At 41.7% G+C, this 19,722-nt stretch overlaps 1 protein-coding gene across 2 annotated transcripts; it reads right to left on the bottom strand.

The window, feature by feature from the left end:
• Positions 1-1,558: 1,558 nt before the first annotated feature.
• On the bottom strand, positions 1,559-19,513 carry LOC129860618 (cAMP-dependent protein kinase inhibitor gamma-like). 2 transcript variants are annotated; one of them, XM_055931203.1, is made up of 4 exons: positions 19,130-19,513; positions 4,754-4,886; positions 2,798-2,982; positions 1,559-2,203 (listed from the first exon to the last, which is right to left on the bottom strand). In XM_055931203.1, coding segments are annotated over exons 2-4 (270 nt in total). In that variant the 5' UTR covers positions 4,756-4,886; positions 19,130-19,513; the 3' UTR covers positions 1,559-2,120. The 2 variants fall into 2 exon arrangements, with proteins under 2 accessions (XP_055787178.1, XP_055787179.1); XM_055931204.1 differs by lacking the exon at positions 4,754-4,886 and having other exon boundaries at positions 19,130-19,509.
• Between the last annotated feature and the right edge of the window lie 209 nt (positions 19,514-19,722).

The following is a 19,722-nucleotide window of genomic DNA, read 5'->3' as shown; positions in this document are numbered from 1 at the left end:
CCATGAAATGGGTTTTCATGGCCGAGCAGCCGCACCCAAGTGTAACGGATGTGAAATGGCTAGCTAGTTAGCGGGTACGCGCTAGTAGCATTTCAATCAGTTACGTCACTTGCTCTGAGACTTCAAGTAGGGTTGCCCCTTGCTCTGCAAGGGCCGCGGCTTTTGTGGAGCGATGGGTAACGCTGCTTCGTGGGTGACTGTTGTCGTTGTGTGCAGAGGGTCCCTGGTTCGCGCCCGTGTCGGGGCGAGGGGACAACGTAAAGTGATACTGTTACACAAGCCTAAGATCCCCATGTGAAATGCCAAACGTTGGCTGCAGTGGTGTAAAGCTTGCCGCCATTGGACTCTGGAGCAGTAGGAAATGCATTCTCTGGAGTGTTGAATCACGCTTCACCATCTGTCCGACGAAGAAATCTGGGTTTGACGGATGCTAGGAGAACGCTACCTGCTCCAATGCATAGTGCCAACTGTAAAGTTAGGTGTAGGAGGAGTAATGGTCTGGGGCTGTTTTTCATGGTTCAGGCTAGGCCCCTTAGTTCCCGTGAAGGGAAATATTAACGCTACAGCATTCTGTGGTAAAAGTTTTGGGATGGCAATTTCCTGTTTCAGCATGACAATGCCCCCGTGCACAACACGAGGTTCTTACAGAAATGGTTTGTCGAGATCGGTGTGGAAGAACTTGACTGGCCTGCACAGAGGCCTGACCTCAACCCCATCGAACACATTTTGGATGAATTGGAACGCCGACTGCGAGCCAGGCCTAATCGCTCAACATCAGTGCCCGACCTCACCAATGCTCTTGTGGCTGAGTGGAAGCAAGTCTTCACAGAAATGTTCCAACATCTAGTGGACAGCCTCCCCAGAATGTCATAACAGCAAAGGGGGGACCAACTCCATATTAATGCCCATGATTTTGGAATGAGATGTTTGACGAGTAGGTGTCCACATACTTTTGGTCATGTAGTACATCCGTTTTTTTGCATTGGATGTGTCTCAATCCACCGCATCCGCCGATGTCGCACTTCCGCATCTGCGGTGAAAGGTGACAGAGCTGCAAAACTATTATGACCCCTCGATGGAAAGATGAGACTCATGGGGTTCTCAGTTTTGCTCTAAGACCCCCACAAACGTCTTGGGACTCGTCTGAAGTCAGTACAGCTGATCTGCCAACTTCTGTCTGCAGCCTCCGAACTGTTTGGGCTACACACTAATATGACCACTCTGTGAAAAGGTGACTCTCACGAATATGTCGATTGTTTTGTTCTAGGATGCACACAAGACTTGTCTAAAGGTCCCTCGGTACCAGTTGGGGAAAAAAAAGAATGGAAGTATATATGGAGACTGTATTTAACCCATTATTTTGGGCACTAAACAATGTAAAAAATATATTTAAATCTCTCTCAGATATAGAATAGGCACTTCAGAACAAACTTCCTTTAGATTTTTGGGGGGACGGTTGTTCCTAGTAGTGAATCTGTTATTCAATGAATTTGTATGGGCTAATAGCAGTAAAGACAAATGACATTTTTTTTTGTTAAAACAATTCCATATAGCTTAGTACTTATTACACATTTTATTGCACAAAGAAATTCCTATTACAAAGGTATCAGAGAACCATTTGAAATAAATATGACCTCCATTACAGTACATTGTAATTGCAACTTCATGTGTTATTGTAAAAGAAAGGGTAAACTAGGGAACATTTTTAACTGGGCCACAAACGTACACAAAACAAAAAGGAGTAACACATGATTATAGATTCTGTATAGCTCTTCTTCTTGATGGGAGTTCGGTCCAAAGTTCTGTGCTTTCTCATAGTGATATGAGAACATTTCCTTTACCACTGTATTCCAGCAGCAACTATAGGCCAGGATCAGATGTAGTCCTACTTGTCAACTGTCAAGTTCTGTCAACTCCATTTCCCACAATGCCAATTGATAGAGAAGAAGTATCATGCAACTGGACCAGCAAAGCTCCATCAGAGCTACACAGTGAGAGATTATGTCATCACTGTTGAGGAGTAGGATTCAGGCAGGCAGGACAACCAGTAGATCCCCTCTCTCCGTGTCTCCTGCTGTCCCTTCCTGTCTGTGTCCCTCTCTCCTCTCCTGTGAGGTGGTTTACGATGGGCCCTTGCCTCCCTGGGCCTCTTGGCTGGTTGACCCTTCACCCTCAGGGGCTGGTGATGCACCAGTCTCTCCTTCTGAAAGACAGAGGAAACATGGTCCAATTAAAAAACACAGGAACCACAAAGGATCTTTTTCCACATAAACTGTATTATACGGCACAAGTGAACAGCAAACCTGGTTTCAAAGAACAAATAAAGCAACACCTCACGGCATAATGCCTCTCCATGTGACCTAATTTTTATGTACTGTGCACAGTCTACTGACATGCATGTGGAACCGATAAATGCACGCACACACACACATTATTATGCTTTAGTCGTATTGTTGTAAATAAGGTATCGTTTTTTAAAATTCCTAATAAATTAGTAAAAAATTCTAAAAAATTGTTTTTGTCATTATGGGGTATTGCTATTTTAGAGGGCTGTAACGTAACAACATGTGGAAAAGGGGAAGAGGTCTGAATACTTTCCGAATGCACTGTGTAAGTCTAATATCTATGTTCATGTTTTACAGGTATGTCAATTGTAAAGTATTTTTGTCTAATGTATTTTTCATTATATGTTGGACCCCAGGAAGACTAGCTGTCGCCATTGGCGTCGGCTAATGGGGATCCTAATCAAATCATAAACCATAAAGACACCTCCTGGTTATATAGCATATATGCTCACCTGCAGCCTTCAGGTCCATCCCTTCCATGTCTTTGGTTAATTCACTGGTGCTGGCTGCTGCCCCCTGTCCCTGGATGTCAGGTACTGCGTTCCTGCGGCCTGTACGATCACAACTGATGAAGTCAGAGTACGACGTTGTTGTCTCCACATCCATCATCTGTCCATGACCAGAAACCTCATTACACCTGCAGAGAGAGGGATGGACAAAGTGAGAGGGATGGACAAAGAGAGAGGGATGGACAAAGAGAGAGGGATGGACAAAGAGAGAGGGATGGACAAAGAGAGAGGGATGGACAAAGAGAGAGGGATGGACAAAGAGAGAGGGATGGACAAAGAGAGAGGGATGGACAAAGAGAGAGGGATGGACAAAGAGAGAGGGATGGACAAAGAGAGAGGGATGGACAAAGAGAGAGGGATGGACAAAGAGAGAGGGATGGACAAAGTGAGAGGGATGGACAAAGTGAGAGGGATGGACAAAGTGAGAGGGATGGACAAAGTGAGAGGGATGGACAAAGAGAGAGGGATGGACAAAGAGAGAGGGATGGACAAAGAGAGAGGGATGGACAAAGTGAGAGGGATGGACAAAGTGAGAGGGATGGACAAAGTGAGAGGGATGGACAAAGTGAGAGGGATGGACAAAGTGAGAGGGATGGACAAAGTGGGAAAGAGAGAGAGAACGCAGATGATGCAAAGGACATCAATACACACTTGGGCTTTTCAAAGTCCTGACAAACACGGTAGTCGCCTGGTTATGCATCCACCATAGCAGCTGGGACTGTGTAAAAACGGAAAATAAATATCTGAGGCACCACAGTTTGGTTCTGGTTGACCCCCTAGTCTGAGGGGCATGACTCTGTCAATGTTGAGCCATACAGGTCTGTGCCATTCTGTAGCAACAGTGAAGGAGTTCATTATTGCCATTTGTATTTCTGCACAGGGGCTAATGGAGCTAGTGTCAGTGTTAATTCACCAACCTAATTACAAAAACAAAAAAACAGGAGCGTTGATCTGGGACTCAAACCTTCGAGCCCATCACTCACTCCGGCCGTCTAAAAACTACTCACACAAACAACGCAAGCTTGCAGGAAGTTCTTCTTTATAGGAAATAAGGAGATTTTATTGAAGTAAAAACAGAAGAAGTGATCAATATGACCCAAAGTGTCTGACTGTGCTTAAAAAAACATTCAAAAGGGCGGAGGCCAGCCGGGGGAGAGAAAAAGAAAAGAAAATAATGAGTTCAAGTAAAGAGCGCATTGAGCTCAGCTCACATTAGCTATTGATTCCTCCCTGCTCTGTCTTTTTCTTCTTAGCCCATATTAAATTGGGTCATGGATCCTGCCAGGGACTACAACACTATACAACTGGTGGTTCCTAGGAGTAAAGGAGGGTGGAGGAGAAAAGAAGCTGCTCCAGAAAGAGAAGACAATCTGCTACTTTTCAAAGTAGGGCCTTCCTCTGGAAAAGAGATGGAGACTGAATCTATTAGCTGGTTAAACCAGACTGAACGCTGCACTCACCATTGTTTGAAACAACTGTGACATGTAGCAAAAAATGTTGGACGCCAAGCTACGAATTTGTTGGCCCGGTGTGTCGGACAATTACAGACAGCTGGACGAGTGGACCTATCCTACTCCCCACACTTCCCTCCTCCTCCAACCACCATTAAGAATCAGCCATGGATGGCCTATAGTCAAGAGCCTCGTCGTGGCACGGCCAACAGCATTACAAAGAGTTGATAAAAGATCTGAATGTCAATCTCGAGCATAACAAAGTTCTACATAGTTTGATAGTCAAGGTCACGTCGCCACAAATAAGCAACTTTGCCTGCCAATAAACAACGTGTCAACGGATTCAACCCTGAAGAATTCCTGGCGAAAAACTAAGTTGGCAGCAACAGCCTTCTCTCCTTCCATTTTAGCAGTGACACAGTAACCCTGGGTAACCCACTCCACTCACATTCCTTCAGTATCACTCAGAGGAGCTCATCAGTCAGAACCGCTTCCTCTCTACAGATATTATAAGTACCCAGTGTCCGTCGGTATGGGGTAAGGGCAGCTGTGTCTGTGATGCTTGAAAAATGAGGAATGAGCTGCAGGGGAGAGAGAGAGAGGCGCATAGAATTAGATTACTAGAACAGACATTTCCATTCAGGTCAACACTCCGTGATGGGTGGACCGGTGACCTTATTAGTCAAATTGTCATGGTCTGAAAGGTTTTATCCGTCCTCCCCTCCAGGAGAGGACAGCACCCCAGGAAATGTCACTGAGTGTAGGGCTTCCCTGGGCTGAGCCAGAGCACTCATCATCCACCCATCAGCTAGTACCATGACCATGCTTCTCACAAAAACATCCATCCAAAAATAAAAATAAATACCTCCTCTAATCTATTTTCTCTGCAGACAGAAATTGTGTTTAAAATGTACCTTAGATCAACATTAGAAAACTTGCTAATGAAGCACTTTCTCAGTGAAAGATGTTCAGTTGTTATTGTCTGCCTTGCAACAGCGTTTGGGACCTTATCTAATTGCCATTTTTGTGGTCTAATGAGGACTTACCCACACATGCTGCTTTTCAGCCTCTCTCTCACACACACACACACACACACACACACACACACACACACACACACACACACACACACACACACACACACACACACACACACACACACGATCATGAACAAGCTGGTTTCCATGGAGGGATGTTCTGATGTTCTGCCCTTTAGCACGTTTACTCTGCTCTGTTCAACGCTGCTGTGGAGGCTTAAGAACGCTGCAGCATCTTATTGAAACTACTGTGTGTGTGTGCAGTATCTACATAGAGTATACATAGACGTGTTATTATAATGTATGGCACTGTCTGCTTGAGGCAAGCAGTTTGTTACCGTAACCAAGTTCTACCTCAGTTCCCCACTTCACTTTTACTGTAGTCTATGGTTTAACAGTTTGTTACCGTAACCAAGTTCTACCTCAGTTCCCCACTTCACTTTTACTGTAGTCTATGGTTTAACAGTTTGTTTTCCCAGTGCCACAGTTTAAAAGTCACAATGGTAACTCTATACATTAGCCTAAAGGGCTCTCTTATTGTCCTGAAAGGGTAGAGCAGGGGAGGAGAGGAAACTGTACCCAGCTGCAGCTTTTAACACTACCAGAGGTCAAATGTGTGCTTTCAGCCCAGACAAAACACCTGAAATCTCTACGGGAAATCACTACTGTAGAGTGCAGTACAGTCAGTGTGATCTGTTAGTTTAGCTCAGTGCTCGCTCTACTGCAAGACACTAATGTGTGTTTACAATGTTCTGTGAATCTCTGAAGAAGCTTTGATTCTCGGAACAAGAGGCTGAGCTTTCATTGGCTCCGTTTACAATACATCACTAGTTGAATTTGTGAGAGAGGGGGAGAGAGCAACCTGGAATCAGGGGTAGATGTAACATAGTAAACGTAAATCCGAGAGACTAATTAGTATATGTTACGTTTTGCATGGCATATATTAATTTGTGGATGTCCATTTCGTATGGTATTTGTTACGAATTGCAATTTGTACAATGTTACAAAACGTGCTAAACGTATGATATGTTACGAATTACAATTTGTTGTGGCTAATGTTAGCTAGGTGGCTAACATTAGCTGGGTTAGGGGTTAAGCTTAGGAGTTGGGTAAAAGGGTTAAGGTTACGGGAAGAGTTAGCTAACACGCTAAGTAGTTGTGACGTAACTAAAAAGTAAGATGAAGTTGTTGCTAAGTTGCTAATTAGACAAAATGCTAAAGTTGTTCGTGATGAGATTCGAACACGCAACGTTTGGGTTGCTAGATGTTGGTGTTATACGGCAGACCAACCGTACTTTCGTTTTGGCCTTAAGTAACCAAAGGGGTTCGGTTAAACGCAAGACACATTTCAGTTGAAGGCATTCAGTTGTACAACTGACTAGGTATTCCCCTTACCAAAAGTAACATACAGTTGAGTGTCCTGGGTTTACGTTTTCTATGCCACGTCTTTCAAACCAGGCTGGAGCGAGAGAAGGCTCTTGATTGAATAAAGGGCTTTGTTTACACTATATGAACATCACCGACAAGACAACATGATGTAATAGGACCACCACCACACACGCATGCACCAATAATCATCAACAAATTAAATCAAATTGTATTGGTCACATATATTAGCAGATGTTATTGTAGCCTGTGAGATCAGCCAGGGAACAGAATGAATATGAGTCAGCAGAATGACCATAGTGCTTTCACTGGCCATTAGGGAGAGATGCTGGTCCAATCACACCGGAGCCTTTTAAGCCTGATCACTGTAATAAACTCTACATTATCTGCAATAACCTGCACAAAGAAAAGCCGCCTTGCTGTCTTCTAAACCCATTAGGGCAGTCTCCTGCCCAATTTGAAGTCGGTCAACTATTTCACTGCATTTATTGATGGAGGGGAGGAGACCTAGGCTACACATGACTTAATCCAACTCCCTCATAGCAACAAGCTATGACTTGTTCTGTGACTATTCTTATCTCCTGCCTGGTTGCTTTGGGGATCTGTTCATTATATTTAAGCTATAGTAATGGAGAAGAAAAAAAATGGTGTAATTATTATAGGCTAAACATGTTAGCTAGACAATAAGAATGATCACAACAAGAGCTCTTCCCTTTTAAATAGCAGAACAAAGGGTATGCTTTGCTGATTGGGATGCAAAACAACGAACAGGGAGAAACCATGCGCAAGCAGCTGAGTAGGACACTCAACTTCCCTAATATTCCTGTTAAACAGGAATGCCAAGTCCAGCCAAACACCAAAAAGTCTTTATAATCAAACCATATCCCACATTCATTCAAAATTTTCAGACAGAAAAAGATAGTAAAGTTCTACAATTAACCAAAAATAAATCGGAAGAAGAGTGTAAACAAACTCCAAGTTTTGGAACTCCAAACTCAGTGTGTGTAAAGCAGACAGCTATCTTTCCCAGAGAGCCTCGATGGACTGCTAAGTGTGGCTCAGCTATGGCACAGTGCCGCCACTCCTTCCCCTCCTCGAAGCCAGGGCTTCACTGAGACACTGGGAGAGTCTGGGAGCTGGCCGTTCTCATGCCGTCAGCAGCTACTGCCTGCCTGTGTGGACTACCAGCCCATTCCATAACACTGAGGAGTTGTATTTCCTCCAGCAACAGGGTTAGCATTGTTGTTTTACACAGCGCTTCCGTTTCTTTCATAAATAAAATCAATAAAACCGTGGCTATTGAAAACTGGTGGCAAGTATGTGCTCTGTATATCCTTCCTCTTTTTATGAGGCCGCTGGACTTTAGTGCGAATACTTAATTTCCCCTGGTAGTAGTGAGAAGTATAGAAGTTCAATCAGAAAGATAGCCTGGTGTGAGTTGAGGGAGAACTTGCAGCAGTTTGCGTTTGTGAAGTAACAAATTCCCTGACTGACTGAGAGGGAGGCTTAGGCTCTAACATCTTTGCCAAGTTTAATTTAGAAGAGTAACTAAGGGCCTTTTCAGAACCTCACAACTGCAGTTGCCCTCATTGCTCCCTGTGGCTCACTATGTAAATCCCTATGTAAATCTAGCCAAATCGTTCCCATAGCTACAGACCTAGCCTATCATTAAGGGATAATACACTACTTAATGCAATCTGTTTTCTCCCTCTTTGGATGCTGTAGAAACAATGTTGATTGGCAATATCCAATTAGCATTTCTTGAACGATCATTTGGATCATTGTGTGTTGGCAATAAGTGGTGGGGTGAGCTGAGCAGTGCTCTGAGGGAGCAACAGTGACAGGGAGACCCAGGGGATGTGGAGTCCTAGTGGGCAGCCTGGTTCGTGTTCAGTAGCGCACGCTGTAGCAAAACATTTTTGCAACAGTAAACAAAATCTTTGATCTTATTTGACAAGTTCAGCTGGTAATTTACTGTTTCAAAGGGACTCTACTGAACAACACAACCATTCTGCTTTAGGACCTTCAGCTGGAGGATGACATCACTGGGGCTTCACCCGTTGTCCCTCACATGACTCACCACATCTCAGGAAGTCCTTCATAACTTCCACATATTCTCAATGCACCTAATCAACTAACACAGCTTCCCTGAAAAACTTGCTGCTCCCAGGCCCAATTAATAAAAATCAACATCATCTACTGTAACACACCAATGGCAGGCCTGACATCCACTCGCGTTATAGAACTATGACTACCCGGAAACTCATACATTAATTGACATCTAAACAGCCTTTTGAATCTTTTAAAATCCTAGTAGGCCAAAGATCCTGAGGACGTCAAATTGTACCCCACACGTAATGTGGAAAGAACTAACAAAGTTAATTATTAATCTTGCTTCATAGGTTCTTCCAAGGCATATCAGCATCCTCCTTGATGCCCAAAACCAGAAGGCAAAGTTAAGGTCATGAACAAGAATAAAATAGTCTCACAATACAGGTAGAATACATTTTTTACAGTAGGCCATTCTGTTCTCTATGTTGGCCTAGTTCAGTGTGTTACAGGCTACCTAAAGCTAGGTCAATATCAGTGCCTGTGGACCACAGGCTTAATGCATTATAACAATGTAGGGCCCGTGGAGATACATAATGGTTGTCTTCTCACAATGCAACCACACCACATGACCACACTGGAATAAAGTGACTTCCATCTTGAGGGCAAAGTAGCACAAAAGCAGAAAGTGTATAGTACCTCTGGTGAATGAATGTCGTCCATGAGTGGAAATAGAAAGGAGCTGTACAATTAAATAAGCTTTTATATTCTCTTCTCCAGAATACATTGGAGGGATATGTGTGTAGATTACCCTATAACCCTGCTCCACCCTGTCAGCCAGACACGTCAGATCAGAGAGCAATAGTAATGGCGTATTTTTGTAGGCACTAACCGAGGCTAACTCCACCCTGGCTCAGTGTCCAAAGCCTATAGGGAAATTAATGGTTTTTTTGGATAAATGACTAAAATAAAGCCTGTGGTAAACACAGGCTTAGGAGATCTTATAAGTTTTGTTCTATAAAATAATCTTCATCAGCTAACACCAATGTGTAAATTTTGAAACATTTATGTAATCAAAACAATTAAAACGCTAACGAAGTGCTAACATTTAAAAAATAAAACTATAATTCTGGTTGCATGCCTTTGACGTCTAGCTAACAGGCTTCGCTTGCCTTATCAGACGGACCAAATGTCTCCTCTGGACAACATCATTCAGGAAGCGATAAAACAAGCACCTGAAGAGATATGGTTGCAGCCTGGAGTAAAACAATATACCATCCTTGCGTTTATGTTCAAGCTGGTAAGCAGAAAGCTAACTAAGCTAACTAGTTTTTTGGCAGACTAGTGTAGCGTAGACTAGTTTGCGTGGTCAGCGTAGTAACGTGAAAAATTATGCGACTAATGTTGAAGTTCCATATCTCTGGCCGTTAGTGACTAATTAGTAAATAACTTGAGCACGTAAAGGCTTCATAATTAATAAAAAGTTAAATGTTAACTGACTGATCTCATAGAACAAAACATAAGATCTTCTAAGCCTGTGTTAACCTCAGACCTTATTTTCGGCGTATATCCCAAAACACTATTATTTTCCCATTAATTTCCCCCATAGGAATAGCCAACGAACCAGAGGTAGAAAATACTAACTTATTTAAGTTTTTTTAGGGCTACAAGCTGGCGAGCTCTTTAAGTGTACTGTAGCAACACGGCCTGCCAGATCTATACAGCAAGGGGCTTCCCCAGTCCGTGTGTGCGTGTGGAGGACAGCCACAAATCACAGCTGAGGCTGAGTCAGAAGCAGGTGTTAACAGCTTTAGAAAACTGCTGATGATAACAGTCCAAAGAACTCACTCATCTCTGGACGTCATAGAAAAGCCTCATACATATTGGAACTGGTCTCCCCCCCATGCTGCTAAATCACCATCGATTTACCATCGTAAATCAAAAAGTTTAATGAGGATTTAAAAAAAAAAAGGTATGTACTTTGAGACAGACTGGTGCAGAATGAGTTTATAGGAAAAAGCTAACGAGCCAGGCCACCCATATGGTGAGGCACAGGGGTGCTTCTGAAATGGCAATCTATTCCACATACGGCTCTGTTCAAAAGTAGTGCACTATATCGGAAATAGGGTGCCATTTGAATGCAGGCAGGGACTCACTGGAGAAGATAATGTTCCTGATATTAAATAGAATCAAAAAGCTCTGAAGTTCTCCTGAAGAAATGTTCCTAAAACAACAGTGACTAAAACAACCGTGATAGAAAGTACAATTTGTGCTGCTTTTCTTTAGAGTAAATGTCATCGTGCTATCTTTCTAAGCCAGCTAAACAAACACAGATCTGATTCCGCCAAATGTAATATGATATGGCCTACCTAACAATGTTGAACATGTGCAAGAGTAAAGTTGAGTATGACATGTTTTTTCCCAAACATTTCCCAATAATCCCCTTTTTTGTTTACTTTAAGCAGAATGCACATGTATAGGTGTCAAGCAGGGCCCGGGTTTCCCCGACAACATCTTCCCTTCAACAGCAGAACCCACTTTGTTACCAATTATTTTTCCACTAGTCTTGGTCAACTAAAAATGTCTCATCTCAACTTTTTAAGTCACTCCAACAAAAAGATTGAGGTACATTTATCTAATATTTTGTCATAGGTGGATATATAGATATTAATAATCTAATAAATTAGATCCATAAATGTTTTTTTATATATACCAGTATGGGAGCCTAAAGATAAATAATCCACATGGTCAGAGAAAAAAAATCTTCAGTGCATTTTGATTTTAACACAGTAATCTTTAAGGGGCATTTTGCCACAGACTGGGGCGTTTTGCCTTTATAGTGGCGCAAAATCTGTTTTTATTGAACAACAACATAAAATTGCTGCCTTATTTCCCTTCAGAATGTGTCTTACCAAACATAGCTTTTTTTCCTGTCAGAAAACAGACATTTCCCTTAAGGGGAACAGTTTCCCCCACGTTACCCTACTGATATGACCGAAAGAAAGGGAGTGCTGCTCTCGGATCAGCGTTCTCCATTCAAATCTTACCTTAACATTATAATTATTTCACAATACTTACGACGGATCAGCTCCTAGAGATATTACCACCTACGGCTGCAAATATTGAGGTGTCTTATTCTAATGCTTACTCAATAAAAATGCACAAAATCTCAGATTTGGCACATCATTGCGCACATTAGGCTACACACATGAAAAATAGAGACAAATTACAGAGAGTAGCCTACATGTAGCAATAGTGATTGAAAAAGGCCAATAGTCTACTGTTTATATTTGAATGCAGTCCTATCGGTTTTCATTTGAAGCATCTCTTTAAATGTTGCTTGTTTGTATCAATAGCAAAGACATTGGTAACTTTGTGTTTATAGTCAACTTTGTTCTAAAGTTAACAGCGGTCACAGAGAGAAGGCTAAACCATGTGATTCTATGTTTAGCAGAGATCTTCTGTGTATGAAGTGACGTGGGAGGACAAATAAGCATCTAATGATGCACAGCTGTTCTACGAGGGGCCTGAGGCAGGTGTAAGATTACGAGCATTTAAGTGAAACGTTAAAGGAAATTTGAAAAAAAATGGTCAACTTCATATTCATAATTTCCAGCACTACCCGAACATCAACATACTGTATGTGAAAATGGCACATTATGTTTTGTGGTGCAATTAGTATGAAATTACCAGGCAATGCCTACTCATAATTGGTTAAAATTACACGATGCACACCGATGTCATTGGAAACACTTATCGTCTATCTTTTTTACTACAAAACATAGGAACGCTCCATTTTCACATATGTTGATGTCGGGGTGATGCTGGAGATGAAGTTGAAACGTTGACATTTCCCTTTAATAACGATGATTTTGGGAAACAGCGCTGAGATTTAATGATGCTCCTACGAAAGGTTCTAAACGGTCAACTTACATGCTGACCACACCACACGCGATGCAAAATAAAATGTACACATACATATTATTCAATCATTGCATACACATTGCTCGTGAGCGTCTGAGTGGCCAGGCACTAAAATAGAACTTGGTTCTATTTGTGACGCTCAACGCGCTGCAAGTCCGGCCTCTCCCATCTCCTCGTTGGATGTTAGTAGCACATAACCACGTGGGTAATTGAAAGATGAACTGAGGTTCCCGAGTGGCGCAGCGGTCTAAGGCACTGCAACTTAGTGCTAGAGACGTCACTACAGACACCCTGGTTTGAATCCAGGCTGTATCTTAACCGGCCGTGATTGGGAGTCCAATAGGGCGGCGCACAATTAGCCCAGCGTCGTCCGTGTTTGGCCGGTGTAGGCCGTCATTGTAAATAAGAATTTCTTCTTAACTGACTTGCCTAGTTAAATAAAGCAACAACAAAAAAAAGAGGTCCACACTCCAGTCGGTTATGGTAATGCACCGAAAGTTGGTTGCCAACCGCCATATAAAGTCCAAAATAAGAAGAAGCCTGAAGGAAGGAGACGACTGGAAACTAATTTGGTTTGCCGTTTTATCTGTGGATTAATTGTCGGAGTAGAGGACCTTGTTAATTTCTGTTAAAATAACAACCCAATGTTTATATCCCAGGACAAAGGAGCTAGCAACAGCAAGCTAGCTAGCTAGCTAAATTGCCATACATGCTTAATGCTTTTCGACCTGTCCCCAAATTAATATAATTGGTTCAGAGTTTGTTTTGATATTTCAACCTGTGTGTCCTGGTGTGGGTGGACAAAATCAAATTGCGCACGATGGCGAATGCGGTCTGGTCAGCATGTTAGCCTTAAGATGTTTTTCGGGAAACCGAAAACAGGCCCCATTGCAAAGACGAGACAAGCAGATAACTCTGAGAAGGAGAGTCAAGAGAGTGGGAATATTTAGAAGTCTCTTTAGCTCTGTCCACTATCACAGTGGTAGAAAGGGATCATGGTGACAGACTAAATATATTTCTGCTCCCATATTTAACATACAACTCTGCTAGAGTTGTTTATGGACTGGCTTCTCCAAACCACCCCGTCAGACTTAAAAGTAAAAAGAGGATGGGACTGAACAGGACCACCATGCTTTACTTCTTAGAATAAACAGGGGAGGGAAGAGTGGAGAGGAAAGAATGCATGTTTATTATTGTGGTTGTGGCCAAATAAGGCAATCTGTTATTGGATCATACTGGAAAACACCCTGTTATGCATGTATGTGTATAGCGACTGAACTGGTATCTACACAAAAAAACTAGTAGGGTGCAGCTTTTTTCCAACACCTGTTACAGTAAATGTCCTCCCCAACCAAACACATCTCAATCACTTACCAGGGCTAAAACATATCCACAGCTGCATTAGGTCTCGCAGCCTCAGCCTTGTCCTCTCCCACAAATCTACCAGGATGAGGATGTCCAGTGATTCGATTTGCTTTGTACAGAATGAGCAGGGTGGAAGTGAAGGCACAACATTCCCCGTAAGCAGCAAGCCTTGAAACAGCAAACTTGGGTAATCATTAGGGTTTGTTATAAGTAATCAAACCAGCTCTTCACTATAATAACTACTAATGTAGTACATGAAGATTATTGAGAAATGTAATCTTAGTTGCTAGTTATTTATCCAGGTTACCCAGTCATGTTAATGAGTTTTTAAAGTCAATCATTAACGCTATTCTAAGAGGGCCTCAATCATACCCGCTTAGCACTAACTAACCCTTTACATGTTCTTAAATGACTAAGCCTACGTAGTTATTTTGCTAAACCAATTAGCATCTTGACTTCCTGAAAACATTTGAAAACACAAAGTGATATATAATATGAAAATCATGACTCAACTTAACTAAAGTAATGCCACGATTAAGTTAGAGACTTAAGAAGCAGCACACAAGCACATTCGGACAAATCTTAAGTCTGGTCTACAGACGAGGTGTGTGTGTGTGTGTGTGTGTGTGTGCGTGTGTGTGTGTGTGTGTGTGCGTGTGTGTGCGTGCGTGTATCTATGATGTCTTTGTGCAGTAAGAGCCATTTATCTTCCTGCCAGTCATTTGGTAATGGTAACAGACACACAACCAAATGTCCTCCAGCCTGGTCCAACTACAGAGCATATATCAGAGGGCTCACTAGTAATTTTGAAGGTAAAATAAATTATGAGCACCACCAACACAGTGAATGGGAAAATGGATTCAAAGAGAACTCTGCTGGTGATTTGCTGAATGTACACTCCTAAAAGGAGGGATGTGATTGGTTAATGACATACACTACCGGTCAAAAGTTGTAGAACACCTACTCATTCAAGGATTTTTATTTATTTTTACTATTTTCTACATTGTACAATAATAGTGAAGACATCAAAACTATGAAATAACATATGGAATCATGTAGTAACCCCCCCCAAAAAAGTGTTAAACAAATCAAAATATATTTTATATTTGAGAATCTTCAAATAGCCACCCTTTGCCTTGATGACAGCGTTGCACACTCTTGGCACTCTCAACCAGCTTCATGAGGTAGTCACCTGGAATGCATTTCAATTAACAGGTGTGCCTTGTTAAAAGTTCATTTGTGGAATTTCTTTCCTTCTTAATGCATTTGAGCCAATCGGTTGTGTTGTGACATGGTATGGGTGGTATACAGAAGATATCTCTATTTGGTAAAAGACCAAGTACATATTATGGCAAGAACAGATCAAATAAGCAGGGAGAAACGAAAGTCCATCATTACTTTAAGACATGAAGGTCAGTCAATACGGAACATTCTAAGAACTTCGAAAGCTTCTTCAAGTGCAGTCGCAAAAACCATCAAGCGCTACGATGAAACGGGCTCTCATGAGGACTGCTACAGAAAAGGAAGACCCAGAGTTACCTCTGCTGCAGAGGAGAAGTAAACTAGAGTTACCAGCCTCAGAAATTACAGCCCAAATAAATGCTTCACAGAGTTCAAGTAACAGACACATCTCAACATCAACTGTTCAGAGGAGATTGTGTGAGTCAGGACTTCATGCTAGAATTGCTGCAAAGAAACCACTACTAAAGGACACCAATAAGAAGAAGAGACTTGTTTGGGCCAAGAAACAAGAGCAATCAACATTAGACCGGTTGAAATTTGTCCTGGAGTCCAAATTGAAGATTTTTGGTTCCAACCATGTCTTTGTGAGACGCGGTGTGGGTGCTTTGCTGGTGACACTGTCTGTGATTTATTTAGAATTCAAGGCACACTTAACCAGCATGGCTACCACAGCATTCTGCAGCAATACGCCATCCCAACTGGATTGGGCTTAGTGGGACTATTATTTGATTTTCAACAGGACAATGACCCAACACACCTCCAGGCTGTGTAAGGGCTATTTGACCAAGAAGGGGCGTGATGGAGTGCTGCATCAGATGACCTGGCCTCCACAATCCTCCGACCTCAACCCAATTGAGATATCCCAAACTGAGTCGGACCGCAAAGTGAAGGAAAAGCAGCCAACAAGTGCTCAGCATGTGAGAACTCCTAGAATGTTGGAAAAGCATTCCAGGTGAAGCTGGTTGAGAAAATGCCAAGTGTGCAAAGCTGTCATCAAGGCAAAGGGTGGCTATTTGAAGAATCTCAAATATAAAATATATTTTGATTTGTTTAACACTTTTTTTGGTTACTACATGATTCCATATGTGTTATTTCATCATTTTAATGGATTGACTATTATTCTACAATGTAGAAAATAGTAAAAATAAAGAAAAACCCTTGAATGAGTAGGTGTTCTAAAACTTTTGACTGGTGGTGTATGACAAATTTTATATTTAGAAATTGACATAGGTACTATTAAAGATATTCTGAGAGCCCACTATGGAAATGTAACATGTCTGAAAAGCATTTTGTTCCAAACAATGTCTAAAAAAGGTACTTTTGAGATAGTAATATGAATGTTTAATGTTCCGAAAATGTGAAAATTGTTATTGAAGAACCTCAACATACTCTATATTTTAGAGCACACGATAAGGAGTATAATGACACCAAGATGTTGTCTGTATCATGTACAGTTCACGGATCATAGGGTCTTGCATGTATAGCTCTAAAAAGGGTCTAAAATGGCCACTTTCATCACGATTTTCTCAAACACTGTGATACAAATGTAAAAAGTATTTAAAACATCCTTCCTCCCAATGATGTTTCTCTGTGAGAATTGCCAGAACAACCCGAGATACCAAAAATAAGCCTATCCTGGCGTGGAATGGCCCATGTAACCAGATTTACACCAGAGACTAAAATAATGTACTTCCTGAGGGAAGAAAGTGATGGCCACCACACCCAAAACGATAAACAGCCATACACAACAACCAATCCACATCGCTAACCCAACAAAACACACACACAGTACTTTACACTCACCCAGAGTAGGCCTACTCTACAGGGGATTCAATCTGAATTTTTCCTGGCTAATAATGTTACTGTTACCTTGGCAGCTATCAACATACATACAGACATGACATCCATTAGCTGAAGTGGGAGTTGTAAAAGAAAGAACAGAGTGGTTCTGCTGGTGCTACTGCAGATACACAGTACAGGCTTACAGTACATTAGCATTATTGTTGATCCGTGAAGCCTTAACTTCATCTGAAAGATAGAAAATTACTCATGCTTTTCACCCCTGGTCTTAGAGGTGTTTGCAGGCCTTTATCCAAGTTCATATCATCGGATTCAGCTAATTGTCTTGTTTATCAAGTGATTGTGCTGCTGGCCTTGGAACAAAAACCCTGCAAATACACATTGCATCCCTACAGGACCAAGAGGGAACATTGACCAAAGCAAGAGGGCTATATTTTTCTACCAGAAACATGCCGAGGGTGTATTCACTAGAAACCAAACGACAAGGGAACTTGTCCACGAAGAAATTATTGTTTTTGGTTACAGTTCGCACTAATTAATACACCCCAGGTCCACTGGGGCCCCCCTTCATCTACTACTGGGTCAATAGGCAACATCTCCATTTACACACCCAAATGATAATCATGTGTTCATACAGATAACCAGATCCAGCAGCACCTGGTCACAAGAAATCCCTCTGTCAAGGCAATTTGTAAACTGCATATGCAAATGTAATGATCATGATCTTAACAAAGGGCATTTGTTGAGAATGGTTCTTTTAAAGAGGACTATGTGAAAAAGAGGATTGCTATTGGTGTTAAAGTGAACTCTGGGGTAAACAAAAATAAAAACTCAGTTCTCTTTGCATTGACGCTGCCCTTGCCTTTGAATGAGGACTCAACTCTTTTCCCAGTTTACTTCACCATTTTGTGGTCTGAGTCCCTTTTGCATTCACTATGAAAGGAACCAATATATTTTTCCAACATTCACTCAATGCAGGACAAGCCATTAAGTCAGAACGTGTTATTGGACAGCTAGATATACCTACTTACATTTTGGAAGCTAATAGATGGCACTTATTTGACCCTGCTGGCCATGTATGAAAGTTTGAACATCTTGAAGAACAATCTGGCCGTAATGCCCATGTACTAAATCTCCACCCGGAAGAGAAGAGAAGAAGAGGACTGGCCACCCCTCAGAGGCTGGTTACTCTAGGTTTCTTCCTAGGTCCCTTTACCATTTAAAATGTCAACTTCAATTGGGTCCCAGGAATCCCGGAAAGCAATTACCTTTATTTTGTACGCTATTTTGTGATTCTCACCAAATATGTTGTACTCTTCTTACACTATTCAAACCCCACAATCGAATAAACAGTTTATGAAGCTCGCTTACCATATAGAACACACATTGCAAACTAATAATCTGAATGTATTAATCAAAACATCACATATATTTAGGTATTTTTGTGCATCCTTGACAGTCGCTAACCAATATCCCAAAACAGCACACGTTTTTTCGGGGTTCCTTTGGAATGTTCACACTGCACACAAAACATGACTCGAACTGCACTGACTTAAAACAAATTGGCTGAAAGGGGCCAAGTGTGAAAACGCCCATTCTTTTGAAATTATCATTGTACAGGATCAGTTTATTGGTGCTGAATTTACTTATGTGTTCACCTGATTATGGTGCGCAATACGCTAAAACTGAATCGAATGTTGAAATATTGGACTAGTACATAAATCGCCCAGAATACTGAGAGAATAATAGGCATTGATAGGCTATCTATTTCACCAGACGATACAGTATTTTCGGGTCAGAGAATATAGCCGCTATAGATAGGAACTCCAATGAGCAAAGAATCAAATAAAACGTCCCTCAAGTCCCAAAATGTTGGTCACTTTGACGAACACACGGCCTGCATCAACATAAGAATTATAGGCTAATTGCTCTTAGTCTAAAAGCACATCCGCCGAGGTCGTGCCGCTACAATCATTTTCACAACAATGTGTTATACTGTAACCAAAATACACATTACTAACCTTGATTCGCAAGCCTTTCTTATCTACTTGTTACAATCGGATCAAACACCAATTAAGTTTCCGGGCTCATCTGCAACACGTTGTGTAAATCTTATAAGGATGTTGGTCTGGATTAGTGATAAAAAGTATCCGAAAGCGGGATGTTTCTCTGGGAACCTCAGGGAAACAATGAGGGAAGGGTACTTCTCAAACAGCTGTTTCCAAAATGGAGTTAGCCACCCCACAGCCAATCAAACACCGTCTTGTGTTTCATGCTTATTATTGTATTGTGTTCTGTTCTGGGCCCGGTTTCCCGATAACGATGGAATTTAGGCTTTTAATGATCTTTCCTACAACGACCGAAAGATGTAGGCAGAGAAAACGGACGTTGTTGGACCATGTGTCAATACTGATCGGATCGAAATAAAGGGAGTGCTGCTCTCAGATTCAAATCTTTCCTTAACATATAAAACGTATACAATTGATTTTAACACATGAATCTTAAGGGGGCATTTTGCCCCATAGACAGGGGCGTTTTGCCCTTATAGTGGCGCAAAATTTCTGTTTTTATTGAATAACAACATAAATTATCCACTTTTTTCCCTTCAAAATGT

Source organism: Salvelinus fontinalis, chromosome 8 (assembly GCF_029448725.1).
Source record: "Salvelinus fontinalis isolate EN_2023a chromosome 8, ASM2944872v1, whole genome shotgun sequence".
Taxonomy (NCBI): domain Eukaryota; kingdom Metazoa; phylum Chordata; class Actinopteri; order Salmoniformes; family Salmonidae; genus Salvelinus; species Salvelinus fontinalis.
The sequence above is the reverse complement of the archived record's forward strand: the minus strand, read 5'-3'. Positions and strand labels throughout refer to the sequence as shown.